The sequence below is a fragment of the Rhodamnia argentea genome, chromosome 1 (assembly GCF_020921035.1).
Source record: "Rhodamnia argentea isolate NSW1041297 chromosome 1, ASM2092103v1, whole genome shotgun sequence".
In the NCBI taxonomy this organism is placed as follows: domain Eukaryota; kingdom Viridiplantae; phylum Streptophyta; class Magnoliopsida; order Myrtales; family Myrtaceae; genus Rhodamnia; species Rhodamnia argentea.
Window position 1 is genome coordinate 6,344,349 of NC_063150.1, and position 11,835 is coordinate 6,356,183.

General features: G+C 37.5%; 1 protein-coding gene across 1 annotated transcript; it reads left to right on the forward strand.

Annotated features, from left to right (window-relative positions):
• The first annotated feature begins 1,010 nt into the window (after positions 1-1,010).
• LOC115750231 (DNA replication licensing factor MCM7) lies at positions 1,011-8,555 on the forward strand. Its single transcript, XM_030687449.2, has 15 exons — positions 1,011-1,169; positions 1,274-1,341; positions 1,647-1,706; positions 1,799-2,022; positions 2,399-2,576; positions 2,813-2,935; positions 3,075-3,164; positions 3,846-3,988; positions 4,746-4,923; positions 5,306-5,497; positions 5,751-5,923; positions 6,031-6,234; positions 6,978-7,143; positions 7,499-7,720; positions 8,162-8,555. The coding sequence occupies exons 1-15, from the start codon at positions 1,139-1,141 to the stop codon at positions 8,264-8,266; spliced, it is 2,157 nt and encodes a 718-aa protein (XP_030543309.1). The 5' UTR covers positions 1,011-1,138; the 3' UTR covers positions 8,267-8,555.
• The last annotated feature ends 3,280 nt before the right edge of the window (positions 8,556-11,835 follow it).

Consider the following 11,835-nt stretch of genomic DNA (forward strand, 5'->3'; position numbering starts at 1 on the left):
CGGTACTCTGATTTCAGCAGCCGAGAAACTTCTCTCCGAGAACCAGTAATCCAACACAGATCATCTTTACATTAACATAGATGAGGGTTTTTATATGGGAGCTTATGCTGTGTACTGATGGTATTGAAGATTATGTGGAGGATTTAATGGGCGTCGTTCGTCATGGGCCAAGGTTGTCTTAGAACTTGCCTCGAACTTCTCTTTCTTCGACACATTCAATCCTTTTTGCCCTTTATTAATTCACAGAAATAAGGAAATTTTTTATCGAGGATTTTTTTTATAGAATTTAATCAACCAGTCTTGTTCACTTGCATTTATTATCTAATTGGAATTTTCAGAAAAAAACGATCCGTACTGTTAACTTCTACTATGACCAAGGAGAAATGCATGAGTTGGATCTTTCAATACACAGATGAAAAGTTAATTAAGTTACAGCTTGTGGTGCTTATTTGAATAAGTAACGAAAGTACATCCTCAGGCGTGCGGCGATAGATGAAATCATTCTAAGGTTTGTTCATGTGGCAAAGAAAAGAATACCTTTCACAATTGGAAAGATTATCGCCCACATGATTTTAAACGTGACATTGCCTAGCCAAAGCAATAGTTTTACTTATCATCAGCATTACCTATAAATAAATTTGGTGAAAAGATCGGTACATCAAATTCCATTGACATTTTCGCAAAGTATGAGTTGCTCGTTGTTGTATGAAATGATTCAGATAACCTAAATTTTGATGTTTGATAATTTCATATTTCGCCTAGTTCATTCCTAATAAACTTTAGGACATATTGTAATTTGTAATATATCTATCATTTTTGGAGTCAGCCTATTACATTCAGGTTGAACGTGTCCATAACCGGTGCTGTGACACGACATGAGCTCGAGGCGCGTAACTGAAGATGAATGAGGGCCGTTACTTGAGGCGATGCACGCGCCAGCTACAAGTACGTTTGCGCACACCGGATCGCGGCTCTCTGTCTCTCTCCTTCCCTTCTCCCGCCAAAAACTCGCCCCTCCATCTTCATTACCGCCAAATCTCTCTCTCTCTCTCTCTCTCTCTCTCTCTCTTCCCAACCCTCACTCGCGAGTCTCTCTCTCTGTGCCGCCCTCTCTCTGTCACTCTAGTGAAGTGAAGCCATGAAGGACCTCGACTTCAAGGCAGACAAAGGTTCCTCTCTCTCTCTCTCTCGCTATGTTTTTGTGGGTATGCGTGGAACTAATCGGTGGCGTTATGTGAAACCGGAATCGAATTCAACGTTGTGACGCTGACAGCTATCGCGAAGGATTTCCTCTCGAACTTCGCCGACGCAAATGGGGAAGCCAAGTACATGAACGTCCTCGTAAGTTCGTCCTCTCGACTGTTGTTTACATACGGATGTCCTTTTCAGCGTTGTTGGATGTAAACGGTTCGTGTTTGGAATTAGAATGAGGTAGAAATCAATGAAAACGGTATGTGCTTGACCACACGTCGTGCCAATCCTTTTCTAATGTCCGTTGACTGTAGCTGCGGAGCCTCTTTCGTGTGCAATTATGCTTTAGTACTTGTAAAACGACTAGCCCTAGATTTATGATTGAATCGAACGTAGTTAATTTTTTATTTGCAATTTAAATGACTTACACGAGGGTCCGCCTTTCCCGATTTCAGCAAGAAGTAGCAAATAGAAAAATTCGTGCTGTTGAGATCGAGCTCGAGGACTTGGTTGAGGTAAGTTTCTACACTTCACTTATTGCTGTCATACATGCAAAGTTTCCTTATGCTCTGTAATTGCTTCTCACAATGTGGTATCACGTCTGCAGTACAAGGACTTTGATGAAGGATTCCTTAGACGGGTCACTGAAAATACTCGGCGGTATATTGGAATTTTCGCAGAGGCCATCGATGAGCTCATGCCAGAACCCACAGAGCCCTTTCCAGATGATGATCACGACATACTTTTAACCCAGAGGTCTGAGGATAGGAGAGATAACGTGGATGGTGTGGATCCACTTCAGAAGATGCCTTCTGAAATCAAACGATACTTGTAAGCTTCATCAGAGGCCTTGTCCTTTGATTCTTTGAATGTCTAATTTGTTTTCTATTGACTAGTAGTCTGATTATAACAATGCATTCGTAGCCGAAATTTGAGGGTTCCCCAAAGAAATTTTATTTTCTTGCATCAGTATTTATCGACAAAACTACAGAATTCGGGCTGCTGGCAATCTGTTCTGTTGATGTCAAGATTTGTACAATTTATGTAGTGAGAAAAGTTTTCTCCTCTTTCTCTAGTACGTTGTGCAATGCTTTGGCTTTCTGCTAGTTGGCCAGTACCTGATCACTGACTGCCATTTTGTCAGTTTCCAAGCAAAATATCATGTTTCTTCAGAAGTTGTGACTTCCTCTTGAATTTTTTTGTTCAGTGAAGTTTACATTAGACCATCTTCGAAAGGACGGCCATTTACTATTAGAGAGGTCAAAGCATCTTATATCGGTCAGCTAGTAAGGACATCTGGGATCATTACACGCTGTTCAGATGTCAAGCCATTGATGCAAGTGGCTGTTTATACATGTGAAGATTGTGGTTTTGAAATTTATCAGGTAATTGCAACTAATCCCTGCCAATTTCCTTGGTATTATCTGGCATTATCCAATTTAAGATTCATCAAATGCCATACCTTCATTTTCAAGTAATCTGGTCAATGGAATGTGTAGAGATTAAAGCATGGAAGCTGTCATATGGCCATGTCGAGGATGCCTATATGTTGCATTGGCTTCTCAATCTATCGCTAAACATAGTGTAGAATAATTACTCATTTTGTCTACTCTTGATACAGGAAGTCACGGCTCGAGTTTTCATGCCTTTGCTTGAGTGCCCATCAAAGAAATGTACAATAAACAAAACAAAGGGCAACCTTATCCTTCAACTAAGAGCTTCCAAGTTTTTGAAATTTCAGGAGGTTAGATGCTCTTTAACATATTGGACTCTGAAATGTTTCCCTCTAAAGGGAGCTCTGCTAGTATGATGGTCTATATCTTCATGTGATGGTCTAGAAGGTATCCATTTCTTATTAGGAAATTCTCGGCTTTGTAATGCAGGCAAAAATTCAAGAGTTAGCAGAACATGTCCCAAAAGGCCATATTCCTCGGACAATGACCATTCATTTGAGGGGAGAACTCACAAGGAAGGTTGGATTAGAAGAATCTTCCCATTTCAGTTTAGTGAATGGAGTTTGGTCTCTCTACTTCTTGTTAGAGTGGCTTGTGAATTTTGTCTGGCTGAACCAAATGTATTGTTCGAACTAATTATTTTACGATCACCAGTTAGTAAAAGTAACAGCATAACCATAGCAGCTTTTTTTACTTGACTTGTATAGGTTTGAGATATACTGCTTTTGTAAGGATTTCCATTAGTTTATTGCCATAACTGTTAAGTGGTGTATTGCGAACGTCATAATTTTTTCTTACTTGAAGATTTTCCAATTTGAGAGAAAAATATGATAATCTATATGTGTTATGTCCTATACCTTGAAGGCCTGAAGTAATTTCTGTAGCTACATTTGCGGTCTTCTATATAACTGTTCTGACTTGGCTGATCTTTAGCATGAAAAAGTTTGGTTACAAATAAAAGTTCCATAGCTGTCACCATGATCCTTTATTTTTGACAACACCAATTGATCATGTATAGTCATGCAAAAGATGTCCCTAGAATGAATGAAGTTTGATATGGCATAGATGAGTAGTGTGAAAGGTTGCATTCTCAAGAATCTCAGTTTTTGATGTATTGTTGACTAGAAGGCGTAGTGTTTTTGGTTCCTCAAGCTGAAGAAGATATGTTGACTTCCATTTGTCCTTGTAAAACATTATCAGGTAGCACCAGGTGATGTTGTTGAATTGTCAGGAATTTTCCTTCCGATTCCATATACCGGCTTTAGAGCTATGCGTGCTGGCTTAGTTGCGGATACATACCTGGAGGCCATGTCTGTTTCCCATTTCAAGAAAAAATATGAGGAGTAAGCAACTCCAACCCTTTGCTGCTAACTGCTAGGTCCTCAATATAAAGCAGTTGCATGAATTATCATGAACTGATCCACTTACTTTCTGCTTTGCCCCCTCCTTATTGGTTTGGAGTGCTGGAGAGTGAATAGGACTAGTTTCAAGCTTGCATTGTGGAAAATAATTGTTGGACAATAAATAGTACTCCTTGGGGAAAGAATTGTAGCATCATACTACTGAAATGATGGTAGTAAGAGGCCTATTCTTGTCACTTTCCATTTTCAAATTACTCTTGCATTAATGTTCCATCGGTGAAACACTTCTGAATTTCTGTTCAATTCATCCTGCGTGGGAGTCAAACATTGGTGATTTGGATTATATTGTATGGAGGAGAATATCAGATGATTGTAAAGGCTGTTGATGCAATATATGTGATTTGCAAAGGGAGTTTCCTACGAAATGTGCTCATATGCTTGTTTATTTTTCAAGGTTTTCTGCTTTTTGACTTTTTCACCTTTATGCTGAATAGACCTGTAATGGCAATTTCTTGAATGCAAGGCTGGATTGCAAAGTAACTAACCATTCAGATTAATTGGTGGGCTAATTGTTGGTAAAAAATGTTTGTCAAATCATTTCTTGTCTAGACTTGCTTGGGGACAGATAACTTACATAGTTTCTTTCATAATTGAAATTACTGCACTTGCACCTTTCAGCTGTGAAAAGATCATCATCTATCTTAGGCCTGAAGAAGAATTTGTATAATTTCCACTGCAGTTATGAACTTAAAGAGGATGAGGAAGAACAGATTGCACGTTTAGCTGAGGATGGTGATTTGTATAACAAGTTGGCACGCTCATTAGCACCCGAAATTTTTGGACATGAGGACATTAAAAAGGCTCTGCTTCTCCTTCTTGTTGGAGCCCCTCACCGGAAGCTGAAGGATGGGATGAAGGTAAAAACAGTTGTAGTGTTGTATGATGGACTTTCATATTCTTGACTGACTGGTTTCTCTTTTCATATACTAGGACGGTAGAGGTGATGTAATTAACCAGTATATGGCTGATGTGTAGCAACATGAGTTTCACTTATAAAAAATTTCTTAAGTGGAGAGAACCGCCAGTTTTCGGGCTATGCCTTTTCTTCCTTCTTGAGCATGCTTCGCTGGACCTCTATGGTTTGCTTATTGCAGCTTTGACTAGTATTGACATCCTGTTCCTTTTCTCATTTCTTACATTTGTACTGAACAATCAAGGCCAGTTTGTAATTTCAGAAGCGTTCTTATACTTTTTCATCTGTGTTCTCCTAAAACTTTGACGTATGCTCGTGCATTATAGATTCGTGGAGATCTACACATTTGTCTGATGGGTGATCCTGGAGTTGCAAAAAGTCAACTTCTGAAGCACATTATAAATGTTGCACCCAGAGGGGTATACACCACAGGCAAAGGAAGCAGCGGAGTAGGTCTCACTGCTGCAGTCCAGAGGGATCCAGTGACAAATGAGATGGTTTTGGAAGGGGGAGCATTGGTCAGTCTCTCTCTCATGCACAATGACACATAACTAATTGGCATCCATATTGTTCTTAGGTGAATTTGGTGAAGGAGATGTTACTTACAATCTTACGGAAGACTCTACTAATGGTTTCGTGATGAAGCAGCCTAACACAAGGATCTCGCTCAAATGCATGAATAATCATGACAGTTGGGATAGCTCAGTTACAATATATAAATACTTGTGCATCTTTTAAACATGTTCATAAACAAAATAGAAAATGATCCAGGTGCTGGCAGACATGGGTATATGTGCAATAGATGAGTTCGACAAGATGGATGAGTCAGATCGTACAGCAATACATGAAGTGATGGAGCAGCAAACCGTTAGTATTGCTAAGGCTGGGATCACCACATCATTGAATGCTAGAACCGCTGTCTTATCTGCTGCTAATCCAGCTTGGTATGGCTCCTCACCGTACTCAGCGGTGGTGCTCGTGTTACTTGCCTACATATAAGTCCTTTCCTCAGGTTTACTAACATCAGCACTAATTAATTCTGAAATATCAGGGGAAGATATGATCTCCGCAGAACTCCAGCTGAGAATATTAATCTGCCTCCAGCACTGCTGTCTAGGTTTGATCTTCTGTGGTTGATCCTTGACCGTGCAGATATGGATAATGATCTTGAAATGGCCAGGCACATTGTTTATGTCCACCAAAATAGAGAATCTCCTGCTCTTGGTTTTGCTCCCCTTGAGCCATCCATTCTTCGGTAAGTTTCTCTATGTCTTCTCTTATTGAAGATTCGTGTAATACTAACTCAACAAAGCATGCCTAGGGCAAAATTAATGTCTTGAGGGTTGGCATCTGCTATGCTTTCGAAATAAAGTTGGATAATTACAAGGTCAGAAAGCATTCCTGGTCATTGATTTGTAACTTTTCTGGATATTATGCGCTGTACAGAGTTGATGTTCTTTTGAGTCTAATTTATGGTAAGGCTAATTGTCCATTCATTTTGACAGCAGAAGTAGTAATGTTAATTCATGGAAGCATTGAATTTTGTAGACTTGTGCTTCTGCACTGTGCAGCTGCTTGCCTGACTGCACTAGAGAGCTTGCTTGTTAGTTGTTAAAATTATTAAGATGCCTTTGCATCTTGATTGTATAAGTTTTAGCAGCTTGATTGTTTGTTAATGTATGTCTTCCTGGATTACTTCTGTGCTAGGATGTGGATTAATATCTTATCACATCAATTTGGTGAAAATGCTGATTTTATAATTGTGCAGACTCTTGTTGTTCAGTTTGTGCTACTTTTTACGCATATATTCTCAGAATCTACACTTAGAAGGTCCCGATAATGGAAGACTAATATACCTTTACATGAAACGGTGAAGATCTAGTCTTTGGAAAGGAACATATTTTTGCTCGTCTTGCCTGAGAACATATGCTCTGTATCAATTATTTCTCCATTAACCCTTCACTTTGGTAATAAATTGACTCTTTTCGTTGTTTGCAGTGCATATATATCCGCTGCACGAAGAGTGTCTCCTTGTGTTCCAAGGGAACTTGAAGAGTATATTGCTAGTGCTTATTCCTCCATTCGACAGGAAGAAGCCAAGACGAATGCCCCCCATTCCTACACCACAGTGAGAACTTTACTAAGCATTCTGCGCATATCAGCTGTAAGTAATCATGTCTTTGCACTATCATGTATGACTAACCTAACATAGTGATGAATGTCCACAAGTTTAGACTAGGTTACCGTTCAGAAACTTCAATTCTTTTGTTCAAAATCCTCTAAGAACTTATTTTCAGATAAAAATTATAGGTTTATAAGTTTTATCGGAATCATGGTTTGCGTTAACATGTAAGTTTTTTTTTTTTTGGTTGAAGTTAACATATAAGTTGAGAATAGAACTCTAGCATGTTTTTTCTAATCTGGTCTTAGTTTACTAAGCAGAAGGGAGTAAAATCATTGCTCATTTAATGGAGAGTTATTGTTGTTTCACTCAATTAAATGACTGTCATTCCCTGTAGGCATTAGCAAGGCTCCGTTTCTCCGAATCTGTCACCCAGAGTGATGTGGATGAAGCACTCAGGTTAATGCAGATGTCGAAGTTCTCTTTGTACTCTGATGATCGGCAGAGAGCTGGTCTTGATGCTATATCTGACATCTATTCCATCCTACGAGACGAAGCTGCTCGGACAAACAGGATGAGTGTGATTTATTCTGATGCACTTAACTGGATTTCTAGAAAGGTTAGCTCTCAGCTATTAATTGCAGTGTGCTTTCTGATGATTGAATGTCGTAACTGCTGCAGCACTGAATGTCTTCCGAGTTACAACTGCACTCAAAATGATGAATTCTCTGCAAGATGAATTCATTTTTTTCCTCTGATAATGAGCTCTCCTTTGATAAGAAATGTATTGGTAATCTCTTTCTTTGAAACCATATTGTCAGAAAAGAGCATTGCCAGATCGGCCTTATTTCAACTGGATATTAACTAATATGAGCTGTCTTTTCTGGACATGCTAGATTTTTCCCAAAGGTGGTTAGCCTTCGTTTTTGCTTATTATTATTCCCTTATGCGCTGCTGGCAATTCCATGCTCTTTAAACCGACTACTTTGACAGCTAATGAAATTACGGTTGTCCTTTTTTCTATTGTTTCTAACTGATCAAGGCATGTCCCATCATACAGGGTTATAGTGAAGCCCAACTGAAAGAATGCTTGGAGGAATATGCTTCCCTAAATGTTTGGCAGATACATCCCCAGACCTTTGATATCAGATTCATCGACGCTTGATCTGTGCTCGTTCCGCTGTCAACTATTTATCCCTCAGTTGCCCTTGTAATGCCCACCGAAGACCATGATCTTAACAGTTGTCTGAAGGTCCAGTAAATGCTACTCCTGAGACAGGTTGGTTGATCTTCCCATTCTTTGACTGTAATTTTATGGAGCTCCGTATGTATTGCGGATCTGTAGATTTGAGAGAGCAACTTTTCCTTCAGCATGTAGTCAGTGGAACGATAGTGACAGGATGTAATCGACAACTTATTTAGGATGTAGATCACTAGAATGGCCTCTGATTATACTTCATCTACTTTCACACCGAATGTCAATTGTTAAGTGTGTTCAGCAAAGAGTATTGCCCTACTCGGTGAAACTTCACCCTTATGAACACTGGCACGATGACAGTATAGGTTGTCTCTTCGAAATCCCAAGATACTCAACACTCTTAATGAGCCCCACACAATCTTATGTTGTATAATGTTGTATCCTGCAAATTCGAAAAGCCCCGTTCCGAGATGGTTTTGGTATACTCTCCCCGGTATGGCATTAGCAAGTAGCAACTGCTACACCTTGACTCCTTGCCATCCATGTTTGGGCGATTTCAGGCCAGCATATTTCTGTATATCTACCTGAATTGATTCATTGCCTGAGAGGGAGATTGATGGGTCTATTTGCAGTCGTTGAGATAGTTTCTGTTTGGTCTAGCCTATGTTACATACCTTTTTTCCGATGTCTCAAAATTGAGGAACGAAATCTCTCTTGGGAAAGGAGTCCGGTGGGGCACTGAGCCACTAACAATTTGATGGCCTGACTTTGTGTTCTTCGCAAATTTGCCTCATCACGTAATTAGAAGCAACAGCATAAACATGACTAAATGGAATCACAACATATCTTCTCATCAGTAAGAAGCGAAACATCATGAATGTAATGACACGAAGTACCTCTACTGCTAGTGAGCTCAGCAATATTAAATTACAAAGACATGATTTGCACTGCCCATGCGTTCTGTAGACGGCATGCTAGACAAGCTTGAAGCTAAAGAAAACAAACGTCGGCCGCTGCTTGAAAAGTGAAACAAGCCAACTACAAAGATGATTATGCCAGAACAAGAAAATTGTCCAAAAAGTACTAAATCTATTGTGCGTTTACGGATTTAATCCTAAACTTTTTCATTTTACCAATTGAGTTCTAAATCTTTTTACGTTTTGCTAATTAAGTTCATCCGGTCAATTTTGATTCGAAATCGCTAATGAGGGCTCCAACCATTCTTCGTGGCACGGTTAGCACCGACGTGGATAATTTTTAATATTATTTTTATTTTTTAATATTTTTTCTTTTCTTTTTCTTTTCTTCCTTACTTTTTCTTTGCTAGAGGCTCGAGCTCGTTGGCCACAAGCGAGCTTGTACCTCGTCTATGGTTAGTAGCTGGCGGCCGACGGATGAAGAAAGAAAAAAGAAGAAAAGAAAAGGAAAATTATAGAAATCACTAAGAAATCAAAAATTTAAAAATGAAAAGAAAAACAGGAAAAAAAAAAAGAAAAGGAAGGTGAAGAAGCGTAGGGAGGAAAAACGAAGGAAAATAATCTCTCTTTTCAAAATGAGAAAAATTATATTTTTCCACTTCTGCGAATGTTTTTTCCATTAGTGGAAAATGTTTTCTTTGACTAGTTTATTCTCTACGAACCAAATGCTAGAAAATTCGGAAAACTTCTGGAAGCTGTTTTTTGAGAAACAAACGAAGCCTTAGTTTAGCCTACATGAGTTAGACCTATGAGTACTCAAATGGCAGCCATAAATGGCATGTTTTTAATAACATTTCGAACCTTCTCCTACTTCATATGGTACTTCAGGGTAGAGATTATTAAGCGTTCTCGCTCAGGACAAAGTCGAAAACCTCATGGCATACTGATTACAATGCATTACTGAGCAAACCATTCGAAGGGGAGAGATCACACGAGCACGAGAACTTTCCTACACCCAAAATGAAGAACCAAAGGGAGGGGAGAGAGCACGAGATTGCTCCTTAGTTAAGTGCTTCTTAGGCTTTGTTTGGCGGGGATTCTGTTCCCAAAAAATGATTCTGATTAAAATCACTTTTTTTTATTTTGTTCCCTAGATGATTTTTTGAGAATCATAACGCGTTTGATAACCGTTTAAAATTTTTGTTCCCGAAACGTAAACGCGTTTGATAGCCGCACAAAATTTCCGTTCCCAATTTGTCATTTAAATCAAATAATCATATAATCACATTTGATGGCAAAGAATAGGGAAAATAATCAAATAGTGATTATGGAGCAAAAAAAGAAAAAGCAACAAAATTTGAAAATAATCAAATAGTGATTATGGAGCAAAAAAAGAAAAAGCAACAAAATTTCCGTTTCCAATTCATTTGTCGATTTGTCATGAGTATGCAATCGTTTATATTGTTTGAAAAGTAATTTGTATTATATTTACAGAATTTGTCTAAATCATTTGTTTGTTATTATTTCTTGTGACTTTTAGATTGATTACCAAAAAAAAAAAAATGAAAGAAAAGTTTCTCATTGTGCAATCGCTTATAGTTTTGCATTCTTGTAATTACACATCGTACAAGCTTACAAGACCCGCAACTCAACCGCATTGATTTTTTTTTCACTCGACTTGACAAATTTTTTGTGCTGCTCGAAAAATGGAGAAAAAATGGATATTTAGTTTGCGACGAGGAGGGTTGGGTCCAGTCTTTAATAAAAAAAAGATAAAAGTTGAAAAAACATAATAGGAAATAAAAAAAATACAAACTTAATTAGAATAAAAAATAAAATAGCTAAAAATTCGAAAAAAAAATATATGCGTATTAGAGGTCCCATAATATAAAAAAATAAATTAGATTTAAAAATTTTATAAAAATAATTTTTTAAATATAAATATAAATATAAATTGAATTTAAAAATAGACTTAAAATTTTACAAAAAAAACTAATTTTTTAAAAAAAAAAGGGGGGAGGGGAAGAATCTAGTGACGAGAAATTTTTTTCAAAATTTTAGCTTTTTTCAATCTTAATTTTTTTAATTATTTTTTAATTATTAAATTAAAAATCTAAATATTTTTCATTTCCCCCATTTATTAAATTTTTAATTTTTTTTATTAATTTTACCTTAAATAAAAATTTTAATTTAAGAAAATTAGTTTTTAGCAATTTTAAAATTGAATTTTAATTTATTTTAATTTATGTAAAGTTGAAAATCCACGTGGACTTTTTTTTTTAAATAATACCATTTTATATTGAAAATTTAATTATAAGTATGAGGGATAAGTCATAAGTATATCGTGCAAAAAAGTGATCCCCCAAAAGTGTTCCCAAACACCGGAATCATCTTTTTTTTGCTTTCGAAAAGTGGTCCAAAAGTGTTCCCGGGACCGGAATCATTTTTTTTTTTTCATTACCAAACATGTTTCTGATCCTTTTTTGTTTCTGGGAACAGAAACGGATGATCAGAATCATCGCTAAACTGAGCCTTAACTGTCTCGCTCTCTTCAATTTGGCTTTACCTTCACCGCTATAACCACATATGCCTTGTCTATTGCTTGATCCACGAAGCTGA